At 46.3% G+C, this 20666-nt stretch overlaps 1 protein-coding gene across 1 annotated transcript; it reads right to left on the bottom strand.

Moving 5' to 3' along the window:
• Positions 1-5989: 5989 nt before the first annotated feature.
• Positions 5990-18963, bottom strand: RHOU (ras homolog family member U). Its single transcript, XM_035108459.3, has 3 exons — positions 18118-18963; positions 15291-15349; positions 5990-9824 (listed from the first exon to the last, which is right to left on the bottom strand). Exons 1-3 carry the CDS (start codon positions 18425-18427, stop codon positions 9369-9371), a joined length of 825 nt encoding a protein of 274 aa, XP_034964350.1. The 5' UTR covers positions 18428-18963; the 3' UTR covers positions 5990-9368.
• Positions 18964-20666: the final 1703 nt, after the last annotated feature.

Below are 20666 nucleotides of genomic sequence, written 5' to 3' on the forward strand. Positions count from 1 at the left end.
CTTTTAATAGAAAAGCTATTTTTTAAGCTACAGGAAAGAAGTTTTGAATCACACTGACTACTTTTATGGCTTACATGCTGAGAGCAAAGACTGAAATAGATGTTGCATGTCCAAGCTGATGAATAAAGAGCTTTACCCTCTCTGGAATATCAAGCATTCTGGGACTCCAGAAGAACCAGGAGACTAAGACTATATATATATGCAAAATTCTGGGTAGACATTTGTGTTCTGGCATGTTGCCAACCCTACTTACATGTCGCCATAGAAATAACCAATCAAACTTATGTAGTCCTGGTAAAAGCAGCTTTCCTTCTTTCTTACCATTACTTTGCCTGATGAAACAAGCACTTATGGGCAAAGTCTCTGTTCATGCAAAATTTTACAAGAAAGTGAAAGTATTTGCAACACATGGAAGATGTGTAAAAAAAAGTGAAGGCAATTTGCACAGCAGCAGTGGCCAGGACATTGAAGTGAGAAGGAAGGGACACTGAGAGGGAAGAAGAGGTGATTTATTAACAATGGCAGAAGTTTAAGTAAAGCAAGAGTGGGGAGAAACTGAGATGGAAATACTGGTTTTAAACAACAGCACAGGTGGTTATGTAAGCAGGCGAGTTGAGGCACAGGAATGGGGTGAAGATGAAAGTAGGGGCATGGAAAGGTCTTCAGGACACAAGGGGATGGTGACTTCATAGTTGGACAGAGGATGAAAAGGTTGCTGAGTAGCTGCAACATGTGGGTGGAATAAGATGCAAGAGGTAGCTTTTTGTGCAAAGAGGGGTGTACAGAAGGAGGGTGAGGCATGGACTTGAGGTAAAGATTAAAACAGGGCTGAGAAACAGAAGAGAGAAGTGACTTCAGAAATGAGGTTGCGAAGGTGAAAAGTGAGCTTAGTACGGTAGTTGCGTGGGGTGGAAAGGGGAAGCGAGGGCAAGGGCAGGGATGGTGCCCTCCAGATGTTTTGGACTAAAGCTCCCATCTGCCCCAGTCAGCCTGGCTGGAGCTGTTGGGAGTTGTAATTCAAAGCATCTGAGCAGCTCCAGAGTGGAGAAGAGCTGATATAGACACACATTTATGCACCCACTTGAAAGGGGCCTAAACTGCAACAGCTGAATTCTTTAAAAGCAAACATTTATCAGGATCATTCCAACATGGTCCCTTGACAGAGGGAAACATGGAAAACGGTTTCTGGTTAACATCCGTCCTTAGCTGTTAATTCCCAGAGACAGTGGACAAAAGGATCTGGCTAGCAGGGCAGCCAAATCTAAACGAGGGGTGAACAACTCCAGCTATACCAGTCCTATCCCATGACCCTCTGAAGCCCTAAGTTTGGGGTTCAAAAAATTCCTGAGGGAGCTCCTCATGCCATCTATTTCCCATTACTTCCCTTAGAAACAGCCTGGCTAACTTCAAATCAGATTTTTGCTTTTAAAATTAGTGTTGAAATGGCATCTTTGGCCAAATCAAATCAGTCCAGAACACTGTGTTCTTGTTAACTTAGATCAGTTTCAATTGTTGCAGCCTCATGATATGGTCTTTTCCTCTTGACCATTGCCCATTGTTTCCTATAAGAGTGGACCAGAGGGAGTTAATTGGGTGGGCCCAGGAAGTGGTGAAAGCCTTGGTGTGGGATGGGAAGGTACCCTTAAAGAGGCGGTGGTGTGCCTTGCCCTTAAGAGGACCTTCCTGGATCCAGAAGTGTTGATGTTCTATCAACTGGGTGCTATAATTCCCTTCTTAGGCAAGGTGCTCAAGATGGTGGTGGCAATGTAGTTGGAACCATTTGGACCCTTATGAGTCCAGACTCAGGCCCTAGTATGGCACCAAAACAGTCTTGGCCACCTTGTTTGATGACTTTTGTTGAGAGAGGGACAGGAGAAATGAAGTTATATTGATTCTCCTTCACCTCTCAGTGATGTTTGATCATAGTACAGTATCCTCCTGGAGCAGCTTTGTGGATTGGAAATTGGGAGGGGGGAGGGATGCTCTGCAATGGTTTCACTTCTACTTCTGTGCCATTGTGGGAGGGTAGCTGTTGTGAAATAATTTGCAGTGTCCTGCAGGGGTCAATCTAGCCACCCGCCCCCCAACACTATTTAACATCTACAGCATACGAAGCTGTTGGAGGGTGTCATAAGTAAACAGATGACATGCAGCTCTATCTGTGCCATATGAATCAGCAGAGGCAGGACAGGTGCTGGACTGTTGCCTGGAGGTGCTGTGCGCCAGATGAACTTGAATCCAGACAAGATGGGAGCATTGTAAATTGCTGGCTCTCAGGTCCAAGAAGGAAGTAGATGACCTGATATGGACAAGGTTGCTCTCTCCTGAAGAAATGAGGAGGTCCTTGTCACTTGAGGCTCAGGGAGGCTTGGTTTGCCCATTTCCATTTCTGGCTTGTTCACCAATTGTGGACCAGAGATAGCTTGACTGCAGTGACCCATGTCCTGATAACCTCCAGAGTGGACTATTGTAGCAAACACTTTGTGGGGCTTCCCTTGATGGTTTGGAAGCTGCAGCAAATGCTGAATGTAGCAGCCATGGTGGGGGAGGATACACCACACCGGTTTTTAAAGGTCAGCACCAGCTGCCGGAGTGCTTCTGAGCACAATACAAGATGTTTGCGTTGACATATAAAACTCTATAAACGACTTGGGCCCATCTTAAGAAGTGCCTCCTCCCACATAGATCTGACCAGATGTTACGTTCAGCAAGGGATGCCTTGCTGGTGGTCCTACCCTGCTGTAAAGTAAATAATAATAATAATAATAATAATAATAATATATTATTGATACCCCACCCATCTGGCTGGGTTTCCCCAGCCACTCTGGGCGGCTTCCAACAAAATGTTAAAAATACAATAAAACATCAGACATTAGAAACTTCCCTAAACAGGGCTGCCTTCACATGTCTTCTAAAAGTCAGATAGTTGTTTATTTCCTTGACATCTTGTGGGAGTGAGTTCCACAGGGTGGGCGCCACCACTGAGAAGGCCCTCTGCCTGGTTCCTAGTTCACGCAGTGAGGGAACCGCCAAAAGGCCCTTGGAGCTGGACCTCCGTGTCTGGGTTGAATGATGGGGGTGGAGACGCTCGCTTCTTCAGGTATAAGGGGTGTAAGGCACCCCTGAGATCTATGAGTATAGGGCGGTATACTAATAAATTAAATAAACACATATGTGGGGTTTCTCTTTAGTAGCCCCCAGATTGTGCAATGCCATCCCCTCCAAGGTATTCTGGTCCCATCATGACATACCTTTCTGCACCGGCCTTTAAGGGTGCAGTCAGGAGTATCATTTCATCTGCTTGGTGTGTAACTGATGGCTTACTATTGTTAAATACTACATGGCTCACTTGTTTTAAGTAGTGTGGATGCGAGTGGCACTGTGGGTTAAACCACTGAGCCTAAGGGCTTGCCTTTCAGAAGGTTGGCGGTTCAAATCCCCGCGACAGGGTGAGCTCCCGTCGCTCGGTCCCTGCTCCTGCCAACCTAGCAGTTCAAAAGCATGTCAGAGTCGCCCGTGACTGGACCTAATGGTCAGGGGTCCCCTTACCTTTACCTTTAACCTGCATTGAGACTGCGTCATAAAGGATGGGTATAAACGTACATGACATCCACACATACATTAAATAAATAATTGAACCTTATCGGCTATGGAATACAAGGCAGGGGACAGAGGAGGTCTATTTGGAAGCAGACAGCTTCCCAGGACCCCAATTTGGAAGGAAAATATGTCCTTCCTCTATTACTATGCGCTGGAGTGAGCCATGTAATGGCACAGACCTATTTTAGGCTGTTAAGGAGAGCAAGCTCAATGTGCCATTTAAGCACCAACAATGAAATTGACAGCAGCCCATGAAATGCACCCCTCAGGACATGCAAGTAGCCTCATGCTGGCTGAGGGTTATGTAAGTAGAAATCACCAGACTTCCTTTGGGGTAGCAGTATGGGAGGGAGAGGAACGCTGTCTGTAAAACAGGCAGGCCAAAGAGCCATCAGAATTTATTTTCAGAGGGGAGGGGGAATGATAACGTTCCCACAGAAAGCTTGCTTTTAAGTATAGCCCACACTTTGGAAAACAAAATGTCCTAAGGCACATCAGATTATAGGCTACAGGAGACACTTCCTACTCAAACGGGCAAATTAGGTGTTTTTGTTTGTTGTTTTTAAAGAAACATTACTTCTAATTCAAGAAGAGCGTGTAGCTTGCAGTATACCAATATCTACTACGACAGTATTAAATCATTCAATTCATATGTACCAAGTTGTCACACTGTTTGGGGAAAAAGAGAAGTCAGAATGAGCTGCATTTTTGAAAAGCCATGATTTTTGCGGCCTTATGAAACTTGACTGCTTTATAGAGTGTAGTACGGTTTGGTATGCGGCCTGAGTAGCCCCCATGTGTTAATAGTAGATAGGCAAAGTTTCCACTCCCTTTCCAGCAAGCATTGTATTCTTTTGAGCTCCTGATAAAAATGTAATCATCCATCTTTTATTCCCATTGTACAGGGGAGCAATAAAGGAGGCAGGATGTGTGTGTTATATTGCCCCTTACATTTGAGTCAGTATCCACATACCCACAGATAACACCAAAGTCCTGCATATAGAAAGTTCAGAAAACCAGATGTTAACTTCTCACCATTATGAGTTTATTGTTGACCATATGCAAGCAAGTTAACATATAGAGTTTCTGTGCAATGGAAACTTATTTTCCAAGCTATGGCACTGCAGGAGAAAACATGTTTTTATTGAATCAGGCTCATTTGACTCCAGTCAAGATTTCCACTACATTTTGAAGCTTTCAGCAGATGATGTATATTTTATGCATTGCTCTAGCACACCTAAGTCCCATAGATTCTGGAATATTGGTTATGTCAAACTAAGACTCAAGAGTAGACCCAATGGAATCAAGTCCATGGATTTCAGCAAGTTCACCCTGTGATTTAGTTGGGAATTGGCCTCGATCTTACATGTAGTTCAACTAGGTCAGGAGCAGCAGTGTAGCCAATTTTTATCAAGGGGCTTTTAGGAAACAAAATAAAAAAATTCCTTCCAGTAGCACCTTAGAGACCAACTAAGTTTGTCATTGGAATGAGCTTTCGTGTGCATGCACACTTCTTCAGATACAGTACCATAAAAGGAACAAAAGGAGGCTGTTAGGAAAAGACACAGCTTGATTACCGTAGCTCTTAAATAAATAAATGTTCCAATTACTGGATTTTATATAACTGATTCAAAGTATTTGTAACGGTAAAATGGCTGTATATGCATTGAAGGATATGTACCCAAAGCACTAAAAACAAGCTCTTTTTGTAGTCATGGATCCCAAGATAAGTTAAGGAACATCATAGATGCCTCTTATCTCCAGCAGACTTCCTGCATTCCAGAACAATGTAGAATGGACTGCAAGATGCCACTGGGGCATGGAGAACATAGCTGCCAAGTTATCCCTTTTTTACAGGGATTTTCCCTTATGCTGAATAGGTTTCCTCGCGAGAAAAGTGAAAACTTGGCAGCTATGATGGAGAATCACCCAGAATTGGGCTTGGATTCCAATAAACATGGAGTGTCCCATCCATTCTTCCCCAAGCAACCCAAACCCCACCATATATTGTGCATGACAGCTCCCACCCTGCAAGAAAGGCTTTTTAGGGACCCCAGAGCAAACTTCCATCTACAAACTTCCCTTCCTTTCACTCATCTTAGAATCCAAGCCCAATAGTTTTTCTTCTCCTTATGTATGTACACTGTTACATTTTCTCCTGGAGCTGGAGGGAGAATTTAGAACGGAGGAATGGCATAGATAGTAATATGTTTAAATTCATTTTTAAAAACCTTCCCGCAAAGCCACTGCCCCGATCCAATTTGGGGAGCCCTGTAGCTATAATTTACTCAAATCGGAAAAGTTAGGCTATCTAATCACAGCCCTTGTGTAAGCTTGGCCCTCTGTAATATAGATCAGTTTGCTACACTAGAAAAGGAGAACAGTCCCGAAAGGTTGAAGCATCATTTAATGTTATTTAAACATGGCGTCAATGGAGGTAATCACAGACAAGCATGATAAGAGACATGTAATGCAGACTTGGAAGAGTTTGTTTTTAAACACATTTTAAGAACAAGAATGAACAAAATAAGCAGTCCGTCCGATTGTGAGGGTTTCCCCCCACTTACCCTTGATCTTCCCTTATTATCCTTACTCCATTTTGGTCTCTTTTCCTGGTTACTGTGACCTACTTTCTTATGGAGAGGGGATACCAAAAAGCAGAAGAAGAAGAGGAGGAGGAGGAGGAGGAGGAGGAGGAGTTTGAATTTGATATCCCGCTTTATCACTACCCGAAGGAGTCTCAAAGCGGCTGACAATCTCCTTTCCCCTCCTCCCCCACAACAGACACCCTGTGAGGTGGGTGGGGCTGAGAGACTTCAGAGAAGTGTGACTAGCCCAAGGTCAACCAGCAGCTGCATGTGGAGGAGCAGAGACGCGAACCCAGTTCCCCAGATTACAAGTCTACCGCTCTTAACCACTACACCACACTGGCTCTCATAATAAGAGGAGTTGAAAGGATTCAATATTTAAATCACACTGCAAGTGAAAGTACTTCCCCCTCTTTATTTCCCTCTGAAACTGTATGCACTGCTAGTTATGCTTTTATTACTTACAGCAATAAGTACAGTAACAAAACGACAGACTTACTGTATGCATTGAAAATTTAAAAAATACGTGTTCTACATTCTGATGGGCCATGCAAGTCTATGGTCCCTGGGAGTGTTTTCCTGGGGCTATGGGATGTATCAGACCTCGCTCTGAATAGAAGTCAGACCAGGGGTGGGGTGGGGTGTGTTGCGATAGGACCTCCCACTGCGGAAATCTCTGTGGCCCTTGCCTCACCAACACTTGAGGTCCAATATCATCAGAGGCCTAAAGGAAGCGTGCTGGGGGTGGGTCAGGGAAAAGCATAGCTTTGATAGATCTCACAAGTCCCCTTCTCAGTCCCCTGAAACTAAAGGAAACATATGTAAGCCCTGGAAGTCATGTCTGTGCATTCTCTCCCATTATAAACAACTGGAGAGGAATAATTCGCATTATAAAAAAACAACTGGAAATGCAGAAACCGTTACTTCTGCCCTGCTGCAACAAGTCCAGTGGGGCTTTGGACAACTCTGAATCTCTGCTGTCTGCCCCCACCATCACCACTCGGCAGGAGAGGGCTGAGTCAGTCTAAGCTACTGCCAACATTGAAACAGGAAACTTATCCCAACCAGGTTAGGAAAAATGAGAGCCACTGAAAAAACTGTAGGCAGCAACTTCACCTAAGGCTGGAAGAAAAATTCTTTAATGCCCTGGGTGCTAAACAATTGGGCAAGTAGGTGCCTGGGGTTTCCGCACTGGTATTTCTCATGTACAAGATGCAGTGAATACAGAGGTTCTGCAGGAGCCCTGTGAGATCTGATGTGGATTCTGTTTGCAAGGCTTGCATGTGTAGACTGCATTCAGACATAACGGGAAACTCATGTGCTTCCACCTGCCCCCTAGCTTCCACCTGTTTGATCCTACCTTATTCTAAGCATGGAAGTCTTGGATTCACATGTTCCCTCTCCGCTTATGTGCCAACATCTGCTTTAGCTTTTGAATTAACCACAGTTCCCAAAGCCTGGACTCACAGAGAACTGTGGTTAGTTTAAAAACTAAAGCAGATGTAAATCCAAACTTCATTCATGTAGCAGAAAACCATTGTTCCCCATTTTGCCTGAATTAGGTCAGTTTAAACCTAAGATGATAATTGAATGAATAAGAAGCCTACTTTAAAGGCGGTGGTTGGTGGGGGGAGGAATCTTGACAATACAGAAAAGGAGACAATAACTTAAGGCTTTTGCGCTCATTTTGCAAATATCAGGTTCCTAAATAGCTCAATCTCCAGAATTCAGAACATTGCACTACTTAATTAGAAGAGGAATTTCTATAGTTAGATATTAGAGCAAATAATATTCCACATTTTAGATCCATCACACTGTAATCTATTGCAAGGGCAGGCCATTTTGTTAAAATTTAAAACATACCTTTGAATTGTCTTGAAAGGGATTTGGGTCACCAAAATGTGTTGCATGTCGGCTAATGTTCATTTTTTTCAAAGCAATATGGAAGACCATAAGAAAGCATGGACAAAGCATGCAGCCCAGGTAGTTACCACCACTGCTAGCCTGCATTTGTGATCATTTGAAACAAAAACATTTAAATCACTACATGAAAATTGACAGGGACAGATTTGGTATATTTTGAATCAGGACCAATTCCTATGGCCATGCATTTACCTGGAAGACTTTTCCATTGGCATCAATGAATGGATTTCCTACTGCTTATGACTGATAGCTTGTTCTAATCCCACCTCACCTTATATTGATAGGCACTGAATTCCATCATGCAGAAAGATGGCCCTATCTAAGGTACATAAATGTGCGGTACCTGACTATGTGAAAAAGACTATAATGTAATTAGTTGAGATTATCTTGTAGAAAACATCGTCGCATTGATTTAGACCATCAGATACAAACATTTCACAGGTATTTGGTGCATCGTTTAAGGGAGGGATTACATCCTTTATAAATTGACTTTAAAAAAACCTGTCATGGGGTCTCTAGAAATAGAAAAGCAACCCAAGGCTATTCAAAATATCATCATTATTATTATTTTTATAATTTGGCAAGCATGCACATTTACACCATGTAAAAGATCTGTAAGTCAGGGGTCTACAAATAAGATGCAGTTATGTAAGCAGCTCATTGTGTTAAGACATCCCTACACTGTGCATGAAGTAGGCATATCGTCTTAAGAAAAATATATAGGATTTACGTGCAAGTTCTGCTAAGTTTATCAAACTATGGATGTTTCTGGAATGCATGTTATAGTTTCTGAAGATGGCAAGACTGAAAACGGGCTCGTGGGAAGCCAAATGTCATTAAGTAGCACACATTTTCTAACATCCACCTGTCAAACTCTGTCCTCCTATAGTCTTCTCCTGGTTTCTGTGTCACCTTGGCATCAGAGGCCTCTGTTGTGGCTCCTCCCACTTCTGCATGGAGTCAATTCCTTGGCGCAGCTTCTGGTTTCACAGAAGTGTGGGATAAGTTGTCCCTTGGCAACAGGAAACTCCACTGACTCCGGGTGGGAACCTTCCACCTAATGCACATCACCCAGCTGCCTCAGGTCCTCCCACCACCACCTCCTCCTCTTCCTCCAATGACAACGGATGACTTTTAGCAGCATGTAGAGCTGTGGAATTCAGTCCGTGTGCTCTGGAATAGAGAGATTTTGGGCTAATATAGCTTTGACCCGCTCCCAGTATCCAACTGTTGTTTTCAAAGCCTTTGCAAAATATACTATACAAAACAGCAATACTTTTTCCACCAGGATTTGGAGAGGTTTTTCATTTTGTCTGGAGTCCGGCTTTTCGATTTCTTTGGCTGCTGCTGAGTATCCGAGTACTGAATGCCAGCAACAATGGCTGCATCAAAGACTTCTTTGAGGTTTTTCTGAGTCAAAGCGGAGCACTCGATGTAAGAGGCGGCTTTCATTTCCTCGGCACAGAGCCTCGCGGCCTCCTCCCCCACGGGCTTTTCTTTGCATTTGTCCAGCTCAATGAGAACCTTGACGTCCTCCCGGAGGTCCGATTGTGTCCCAACGAGGATAATGGGTGCTTTGGGGCAGTGGCATCGGATTTCAGGAACCCACTTCTCGTTCACGTTCTGGAAAGAGGAAGGGCTCACCACGCTGAAGCACAGCAGGAAGATGTCTGTGTTGGTGTAGCACAGTGGCCGGAGCTTGTCAAATTCATCCTGGGCAAAAACAGGGAAAAGAAGCGTGAATGTTGAGAGACCATTTGCTCAGCCACAAAAAGCCCTTCAAAGCTCCATGGTTCAAGGTGAGGAAGAGAGTTGTTCCAACTCCCCAACGGCTTAAGAAATCACCTCACACACCTAGGAATTCTTCACAGACCCTACATCCTCTCTGTTGCCTCTTCCCCTTCTCTGCAACATCTAAATAGGGCTACATCTAAACTTACAGATCAGAGCTTTCAGGGAAATGCTGGGATATAGCTCTCCTGGGACTGCACCCACCATATGAGGTACTGCAAAGGATTGCATGTTTGAATGCTACCCCATTTGAAGAAAAAAAAAAAACCTCAGAAAACCAGCAAATCAGGGCAAAGACTAGGGTAGCCTCCATATTCCCCTGACAAGCAAAGGAGTTTTTGACATGGGACATCATTCCTTTTTATGATCCACCTTCTGCATTAGGAAGTGGCAGGGTCCTATAAGGCTGTCCCAGATGATTCTGCTGAATGCATAGCCATACAGGAGTGATGATACAATAAAAGCAGACCACGCATCCGGCAAGAACTGACAAGCAAATGGGAAACGGAATTGAATCAAAGGAATGGGTTTGCTGAAAAGACAGCTTTTACCCCTTTCCTGGTGGAATTCCTCAGAGATTACTATTGGGTTTTGTTTCCTATAACTATTTTCATTAGTGACCCTGGAAGGGAAGTGGGAGCACGTAGATGAAACTTACAGATGGCACTAACTTAGGAGGCACTGTAAATACCAGAAGGATTGATGAGAACTCATGTAGGATGAATGGGTTAGCCACCTGAACTGGTGCAACACAGGGGGAATTAAATGGAGTTAACACAAAGCTAAGCAAAAGGAAGGAAAATTGCCACCTGGAGATTTGGCAGCTGGAAAAGAGTTGTGCAGAACCTGATCTCCGGATCTTGTCTAATCACAGGATGGCTATGAACTGCCAGTGTGAGCAGTTGTAAAAGGGAAAAGGCAGTTCTCAGATGCATGAAGCAATGCAGAGATCCAGTCTGACGTACTTGGCCACAATCCAGCTAAGAGTTAGGTAAATTTAAACTAGAAGTGACTTTGCCCCAAAACATGAGGCAGTGAGATTTTCTAGGGACCGGAATGAATAACAGCAGCACTTCTTGAACTCTGCACCTCACCAGGTGGGCAGTTTTCGGGCTCCAGTGCATACCCAGAGACTGGGTTTTTGTACCTTTGCTTAAGCCCATTGATAGATTCTCACCAATGGCTAATTAGGATTAGCTCAGAGTAAACCAGCTACAAGGGACTACTACAGGAAAGAAACGGGGAATTTCTCCTGTAAGCAGAAACTAAAAGATCTTGACTTGTTTACTTTAAGATGCTGCAGACGTCCCACAGGAAGTAGCACAGTGATCTGATTTCCAACCTAACTGTGTTGTACCAATTTGGCAACCACAGTCTTAAAACTGATATTAGAGTAACACTTAATTCGGAGAAGTGTAAAACACTCAGGAATATTCCGGGGAAGTATGAGTTCAAAGTTCAAAATAGAGCTGCACAGGTATTTCTGGCTATTTGTCCTGGTCCTTTGGGCTCTGTGGTGTTAAGAAGGGCTTGCTGCCCCCTCCCCCCGAATATGGGAACAGTGTGGGTGGGGTTTTTTTTGTTTTGTTTAGGACTCCCCTGGTCAATCTCTGCATCAGGTTATCTATTAACCCTAAATTTGTAAACAGACGGCTTGCTGCTGCCTCAACACGGCTTGGAACATTGTCTGAGTAATCCCAGGCTTCCTTGCTCTGTGGGTACCTGCTCTCAGCTTGGGGTGACGGCTGTGGTACGAATGGATCAGGCTGACCTGTGCCAGAACACTTTGCATAGTCTAGAAAAGCACTTTTGACCTCTTTCAGCACTATGCAACGTAGTCTATGTTCACATTAGCAGCTTGAAATACAACGAACTAATTCCCCCACCCCTCTGCATTTTAAGCCCCATTCACATGGTTTTCTTCACATCAGAGAGAGGGAAGGGATGCCTCCACCCAACATGCACGATGTTTTTTGCTTCCTTGCCCCCGCAACCGCCCCCCCCCCGTCCCCGGAACTCTTATTCATTAAGCTCTCTCCTGCACGTGCATGCACGATGGCTGCTAGGGCATGTTCACATTGGCACTTACTCTGCATCCAGTTTTCTAATTGTATGGAAGCTGGTTTCAGGAAGAGAACACACCAAACAGCAGTGTTTGTTAATTAACTTACAAGATCAATATGATTTGTGTCTAATGGTCAGCAGTAAGATAGCACTTCTTGCAGAGTGAGTGGTAACGGGAAAAGGCCCTGAATATTGTTTGTTTGCTTCTTATTTCAATGTGTTTCTTATTTTGATTTGGTTTATCCAAATAGTTTGTTGACTGAGCAGAGGAAAGCAATGGATCTGGATAACTGAGGAATTCAGATGATCAAGACACAGCTGATAAGAGATTTCACACTAAATCCAGGCAAAGCAAAGGAAGGTGCGAGGGATTTAGCACCACACTGTCATATAAATGATCCTCTGGAAGGATTCAAGACGTAATATAGCCCTTCAGAGGCCTGCTGTTCTAGGTTCAGATTTATTGTTGTCATCCAATTTTCATGATCTACACTTGACACACTTCTGGTGCCATGAATAAAGATCACCCTTACGTTCACATTTCCCAATGTACTGCCTCCTTCCCCACTCAACCTCCATGCTATGTGCCCTTTTGTAGCTCTTTCTATGCAGCAAAACTGTGATTTTGCCATGGGTTTAATTTTCTGATTTGTGGATCCTGTGCGATGATCAGAGTGTTCTGGTCCTTCGCAGTTTATAGTCTGTTGCAGGGAGAGCCTAACAAAGGAGAGACCTTCCAGATTCTGTTTCAGATCACGGCAGTATGTGTCACTTCTGCACCACTAAAGATTCGACTAGGTCTTACATGAAAATCTAATTGTAGGGAGGAAATTTGCAACATACCACTCAAGAAAATCAGCTTTGTTGTGTAGCTGTGTCTTTAAGTGTAGGGTTTTGTGTATGTTTTACAAAAATTGCTAGTGGGACTGTTCTAGATTAGGATCCTAGTGTGGGTTAGATTTTGAAAAATCCTTCAAACCCTTTACGGCCTACGACCCTCGTACTTACGGGACCGTCTCTCCTGGGATATAGTAACACCTTAGAGGTCCCAGGCCCGAAGGAAATCAGATTAGCCTCAACTAGAACCAAGGCCTTCTCAACACTGGCCCCGACCTGGTAGAACGCTCTGTCTCCTGAGACCTGCGGGACCAGATTTCTTTCCGCAGGGCCTGTAAGACAGAGTTGTTCCGCCTGGCATTTGGCCTGGAGCCAACCTGATCCCCTCCCCCATTTTCCCTTTCTTTTTCCCTTTTGTATGAGGCTGCATTTTTAATTTAAATTTTAATGTATTGAGTCTTCTTGTTGAGTTGTATTTTAACTAGTTGCTTTATATTTGGTGTTAGCCGCTCTGAGCCCGGCCTTGGCTGCGGAGGGCGGGGTATAAATAAAAAAATTATTATTTTATTTTTTATTATTCCCTGTCCTGATTCAGAACCCCATAAAAAGGACTCCTGATCTGGACGGAGGCCTCATGCCGACAATGTTTGCAACACACACATGGGGAAAAACTCCACTACACTTACTGGCACAGATATGCAGTTAACCAAATCTTTTGTTGGGCCCAGAGGCTTCAAGAGCTGCAACTCCTTGCCTGCACCCAACCTTTCCTTCTTGCTGACAGCAGGACAAAAGCCCAACATCACCGGCCTCCCAAACCAATACAATTTGCCTCAGTTGTGGTAGCCTCAGTTTTAATTAAAATACAGCATGCTTCCAAGGGTTTTAAATTAAGAAGAGCGAAGCGCAAACACAGCCCGAGATGCACCTCCAGCGCCAATGTTTTGTTGCCAAACTGAAACATGCATCTTAACTTGCAAGGGGTCAGAGGTTCTTACTTGGAAATTTTCGAAGGAACACAGACGTGCAGTTCTTCAGAATACATCTAAAGAAATTACTACAAGCCCCCTTCCACTTGAATACACTTCTTTTCAGGGGCACTTGCAAAAGAAGACCGAGGCTTACAGGGCAAGAGTCAGGGACGCTGGGTTCATGAGCTCATTTGTTTCCCAGATTTAAGCCCCTTAGGAACCAAGGCCAGAGCCAAAGACTCCTGTCACTTGGCTTCGGAGGCAGAGTTTGAACTGAAGCATGCTGTACCGCACTGAAGCTGTGGGCCGCGGTTACAAATATTTGCACAATTAGAGCTTGTTTCCATGTCCTCATAGTAATTGTGACATTGATGACGCCGTGTTGCTTAAAACTGGAATGCGTTCCCACAAGGAGTAGAATTGAGGAGCAGATTCAGAGACCAAGATGAATTAGGAGTGCGAAAGAAAGCCCTCGATTATCAAGGCTATTTTTCCATCTCTTATCTACAGCTAACAGGCCACGGGAACAATGGATCTAGGACAAAGATGTCACGAGCAATCATGGCTCCAAAAGGCCCTCCATAGCAAGATGGAGAAGACAGCAACTAGGTGCCCACAGCTCATATGCCGCCAACTGCTGGATTACCCAGTATCAGCCAGCGGGAAACAGTCCCCATATGCATTGTATGTTTGAAGCGACCACTCTATGAAAATGCACTGTGTGGCGCAGTATATTTATGTCTTTTTGAGCCATCCATTGCAAATCAGGTAGTGGGCTGCTTGCAAATTCACCTTAAACATGTGCTTTTTTTTCACAGGTGGGTGACTCATCCCCACCCAGCTTTGCGCAACAGAAGAATACTCCTACCACAGATCAAAGCAGGAAGTATTTCTCCTCCCACTGTAGCCGTTCCTTCCTGTGTAGTCCTAGTACCGTGTTTCTCATATTATAAGACATGTCTTATATTTATTTTTTCCTCAAAAAAACACACTATGACTTATTTTCAAGGGGTGTCTTATTTTTTTCCTCCTCCTCCTGCCGCGGCCGGCATAGCTGCTGCGCCTATCACTATGTCTTATTTTCGGGGTATGGCTTATATTCCTTGAATGCTTAAAAATCCTGCTATGGCTTATTTTATGGGTATGTCTTAAAATATGAGAAACAGGGTACTTACATTACTCTGGCAACAAGAGAGCTGTTGCAAGGCTGCTCCTTCCCATGCCCTCAAGGTAACTGAGAAGCCACTGGGACAAGGCCATGCTTCAGCCCTTCCCTACACAAAGCATCAAGCCTTGGGAAGCTGGGATACTCCCAATGTGGGAAGGACCTGCATTTGGGGTCCTGCTGCCTCCTCCCAGCCTTCTCATGTCACCCAGGGAAGCAGCCTGGGAAAAAGTGACAATGCATAGCACACACCACTCCACCCAAAAAGGGTCTTAGCTCTTTCTTCCTCCCCTTCCCTCACTCTGCCCCAGGTTAGGCCACCCTTCCACTCAAGTAAGTAGTTTTACTGACCTGGCCAGCTGTGTCACAGAGCTGGAGCCTCACTGGCCGGCCATCAACGGATACAACAGCTGAAACGGAAGGTGGGGTAAGAGTCAGTGAAACTTTCATCCACTCATGAAGAATTATGTCTTTCCTCGTACAGTATTTACTTGAACCGGTTGTGATTTAAGGAGCTCAGAAGCCGCCTCAGCCCCAACCCCTGAGGCCTACCAAAGCCCTTCAGGGCTCTAAAAATTTGGTACACTCCAAAATGGGCTAAGTAGCAAAATCACTGAATGATACAAAAGAAAGAAGAGAGTTGTCCCCAAACACTCAGGCAGTTTTGTATCCCCAACCACCCACCCTGTTTCCCTTCAACTTGCTTGAGGATTGATTTTCTTGTCACACTCCCCCCCCTAAAGTCCTGGCACAAAGGAGGCCCCTAACCCAACCCCTCCTTGCTTTAAAGCAGAAAAGACAATGCAAATATTGACACATCCCTTGCGAAGCTGCTGCTCTTTTTGCATCCCTTTCAGTTCTGACTAGAGGATTTATCATTCCACCCTCAGAAAAGAACTAGCTTCATAAAGAACCACGTGTAATCACAGGCCATTGTTACCATCACTTCCCTGTTTAAACACAATATGCTATTTTTTAATTGAGGGGGTGGGATTTGCTTAGTTTAATCCCCTCCCCGACAAAAGGTTGCCGATTTATTGCTTTTGTCACTTTCTTTTGCTGCACCAATTTTCAATACTGCAGAAAAACTGTGCCCTTCAGGTATTTGCTTGCTGCAAAGCAAAGCCGCTTACAGTTTAATGTGAGGCAGTAACGTGCTCCAGGAAGGAGTGGCTGGCTGGACTGGGCTCACATAAAGTCTCCAAACTGTACTGCTGTGGAAGCAGCTGAGCACACCTAACTAACTCCCTTTGAACTCTATGGAACTTACTCCCAAGTATACCTGCTGCAGAGGGCTGCGTTGCTCAGGTCTAAGCTGGTGCAAAGGACAGGGAGAGCACCTTTGGTGGCATGAGGTTGTAAGAGCCTGTTCTTCAAAATGAGAATGTTTCACCACAAAGGACAAAGGCTAGCGGCAAACAACGAAGAAGACCCCAGCATTTCCACAGCAGGTCAGCAGTGTGTTGTCTGTTTGAAGGGCATTTGAATACCTGGACAGTGAACACACACAAACCACCTAGGACTGAAACTCCCAACTGTAGGTGCGTGTTTATCACATGTTCTCAGGCATGAAAATGCCCTTCAGATGTTGGAGAAGAGACATAGTCAGCACAGAAATGCACGGGGACACTTCTTTTCTGTAAAAAATGTGAAGCAGCTCCCAGATTTGTATCTATCCCCGAAGGAGTTAAGCCAGGACTGATGACCCAGCAGCTTCCACTTAACACCCAGAAACCTTATTAAAAACTGGGAAGATTGACAGGGGCTATTTAATTACAACAATTCACACGGCAAACAGCAGAAAGCCATCTCTCCACGCTGTTCCCTGCCCCCCCCGAAAATCAATGGAGATTTAAACTAATAGAAGATGGGGGAAGGGGACTGGACAAGGGCTTACTTTCCCCCCTTCTGAACCCAACTAAAGGGATAAGGATTATGAGACAGCCAAGAGTATTTGCAAGATGATAGGAAAGTGTGACGTTTTGGGGAAAATAAAGAACAGAATTATCTGTGTGGACACAGCACACTCAGCATAGCTTCTGAGCCCGGGGTAAATCAGACCCACACGAGCCCTTGGCAGTAAAAGTACTTTGCCCTGAAAGAATAATATCTGCCATATGAAGGCATATTTATATATACCCCCACACACTAGAGGTTGCCCCCGTAAGAACTAGTTAGAATTCAAAGGATTCTGTTTTTAGTTGTTACCAAGTTCCTAACCCTCATGGCTGGAAACTGCATGGAAAATACTGTTCTAAATGGTGGAGACTTCAAAACTCAGAAGCAAACAAGAAGTGCATTAAGGTGTATGCACGTGTCAGTCCCATTTAACACAGTGGAACTTAATTCCAAGTACAGTAACTCCAAGTAAAAATCGCTTGTACAGAGTCAGACCATTGGTCCAGCCAGCTGCAGGTCTCCAGAATTTCAAATGTGGGCCTATCTGGGCCCTAGAAATGCCCGAGATTGAATCAGGGACCGTCTGCGTGAAAAGTCAATGTTGCACCGCTGAGTTACAATCACCCTTGACCTCGGTTGTTTCCAAGTCCAGGTCAAGATTTGTAAGAGCCTTTCAACCTTGCAAAAAACAAAACGTATTCCAGAGGAAGCACAGCACGTCTGCATTTTAAACGGCGCGTGTTATATACAACTAAATACGAATAATTCGGTTTATGCAGGGCCCTTCTTCAGTTCGGGCCCTCAGTTCTGATCTGGAACGGGCATGCGAAAGAAAAGAACGAACAGTTTCTTTTCCACGTATCTCTCGGAGCTGCTTTCTCTATCAGACGATCCTCCCGAGCAAAGAGGCTTAATCTAACCCGTTTGGTCCCCTGGCCGTAAGACTGATCCTTTCCCAATATATTCGGATGTGGAGAAGGGGGGGATCCTCTTCCGGCCCCTCCTTTCTACCTGCATCCACCTGGAGCTCAAAGAGCAACGCAGCTCTTCCTCCCGAACTTCCCAAGGAGGGGAGCCGCCCCTTTTTGAGTCTCGAGGCTGGAAATGGACGGCGATTGAAAGAGAAGCCAGAGAGTCCACGCGGCGCTCCGAGGGCGAAACGCGCCTGCCCAGCCGGATCGCCTGCTGGAGGGGACGCCTCGCCGCGACCCTGCTGCCCCGAGGGGAAGTGCTTCCTCGACAGCCTACGAAGAACACTCTTCCGCCGCCGCCCCCTTACCTGAGAAATTGTCGAAGGCGGTGGGGATGTACTCCGTGGGGTAGCCGTTGGTGGTGTAGCTCACCACCAGGCTGGTCTTGCCCACCGCGCCGTCTCCCACCAGCACGCACTTGATGCTGCGGCGAGGCTCGGATCCGCCGCCGCCAGTCCCGCCGCCGCCCGCCCCGGCCCGGCAGCGGCTCCCAAGCGCGGCCCCCAGCGCCGCTGCCCGGCTGCTGCGGACCCTCCGCGGCGGCACCGGGGGCACTTCGCAGCCGCCCGGCAGCGGCTTGCTGATGTAGCCCGTCTCTCCTTCTTGCTGCGGCGGCATCCGCCTGGCTCCCGGGCGGGAGACCCCCTCTGAGGACAGCGGGACCCGCCGGGGCTGAGCCACCGGGGGACAAGGGGAAGCAAGCAAGGCGCGGCGGCACGGCCGACCGAGGGGAGCCGTCCTAAGCAGGAGCGCCCAGCCGGCGCAGCAGCAGCAGCTCGATCGCTTCTTCCCGATCGCCTGCAGCTCCGGGTCCCTGCACAGCGAGAGACGCGCCTCCTGGATCCTGCGGCTCGGCCAGCCGCGCTTCTCCGCTCACTGCACGCCGACTCGGGAAGCCTGGCCGGGCGCTCCGCTTGCAGATGACATAATACACCAGGAGACCCGGGGAGCAAGCGAGTGAGCGAGCCGAGCAGGGCGGAGGGCAGCCGGAGGGGAGGAGCCAGGCGCAGGAGAGGCGGCCGGCAGGCGGCGCTCCAGTCTGCCCAGGCGGACGCGGGAGGCCAGCCGCCGCCTCCGCCGCAACTTGTGGACGGCGTGGAATCCTGGCTGCGTTCGAGAGCGCTTCTCATTGGACGACCGCTGTTCCTTTCGAACGCTGACGGCAATTCGGACGACGCCTATTGGCCGGGCATGTTTCGCAAAGCTCCCCCTTGCCACGCTTCGCCCAAGGCTAACGCGCTGACCCGCCCCTCCTTTTCTTACCTGCGAGCGGAGCCCCTTCTCCTTCCTCGGCGGCTTCCTGACCTCTTTCCCGCGAGCCCCTTCCCCGATCTTCTGTTTCTCCAGGGCTCTTCTTCCCCGCGTGGCCCCCCGCCCTGCCAGAGCGAGCGCTTTCCAAAGGGCAGCCGCGTTGAAGAGCCACAAAGAGCCCGGTGCCACCTTGAAGACGGCCGCGTTTAGGGTTGCATTGGGCTCTCGGCCGCGAAAGCACCGGCCCTAATGAATGACCTGGTCTTTCAGGAGGCACAAGTCACTGCGTGGCATTTGCAGAATGATACTCAAATAAATGCTACATTTAACACGCTGGGAAGCCCACCGCAGTTACCGACTGGGGGGGCGGGGACATCGTGGTCTACGGAGCTGAGATTGCCTAAAGGGGCAATAAAAAGAGGCTGCTGCCGGCCCAGGTGTCCTTTCTCCAACCCCGTACACTCACTCATTGTGCATAAGCAAAACGGGTTTCTTCCCTGCGAGCCATTCTCTTCCCTTCTTATCCTTTCTTTCCCCACCCCCACTTCTCCAGGCTGAGCTGTAAAACTGTCTAATCTTATCAAAGCTCAGCCTGTTTCACAGAGGGAAAGCAAGTTTCTTAGCCAATTTATCAGTATTAATGAGACAACTATGTGCTTCGGTGCAGCTAGGCACTCTTAAAACTGCTCTAGTTTTTATTCCGTCGTGTAGTTTTGCCTCCCCAGTTCTGGATTATTACTGAGGATGCTTCCAGGCAGGTGTTTATTGTGGACTTGGCTCTCCATGTTTGCAAATGGCTGTTCACCCATTGCGGCATCCATACAACACCACTGACAAAGAAATGCCAGCCCAAACCCCTGCCCCACAATTTAATCCTCATATGCCTTTTCTAGGGGAAATATAAGAGGAGGAGGAGGAGGAGGAGGAGGAGGAGGAGGAGGAGGAGGAGGAGGAGGAGGAGGAGGAGGAGGAGGAGGAGGAGGAGGAGGAGGAGGAGGAGAAGAAGAAGAAGAAGAAGAAGAAGAAGAAGAAGAAGAAGAAGAAGAAGAAGAAGAAGAAGAAGAAGAAGAAGAAGAAGAAGAAGAAGAAGAAGAAGAAGAAGAAGAAGAAGAAGAAGAAGAGAGCCTATTGCCAAAGACCTGTTTATGATATCTCAAAGACTTTGCAAACTACCATAAGCCCCTATTTGGAAGAGTCTAAGAGTAGAAGAGGAATGATGCCACCTATAACAATCATCCCCCCCCCCCCCGCAAAGAATATGGGAAATATTTGTTCTGGGTGGCTTCAAAGCAGAAGAGGGGAAGCAACGTTTACTTTGCATGTGCTGTCTGAAAGCTCAGGAGAACACAGGCATTTCAGAACCAAATGCAAACAATATGTTTGATATTTAGCAGCCTCTCTCTGCTGACCCCATTATATCCCCAGCCTATGCAACAAATGGTTTTTGTGTGTTTTCAGACCTGCAAATGCCCTCCAGGCATTATAAAAAATGCACCCTCAGCAAAGCTGTGGAAATGGGTAGCTCTTTGCTGTAAATTAAGTGTAACATCACCTTCAGTAAAAAAATTCCTTCAGTAGCACCTTAAAGACCAACTGAGTTTTTATT

This window comes from Zootoca vivipara, chromosome 3 (assembly GCF_965207765.1).
Source record: "Zootoca vivipara chromosome 3, rZooViv2.hap1.1, whole genome shotgun sequence".
Lineage (NCBI taxonomy): Eukaryota > Metazoa > Chordata > Lepidosauria > Squamata > Lacertidae > Zootoca > Zootoca vivipara.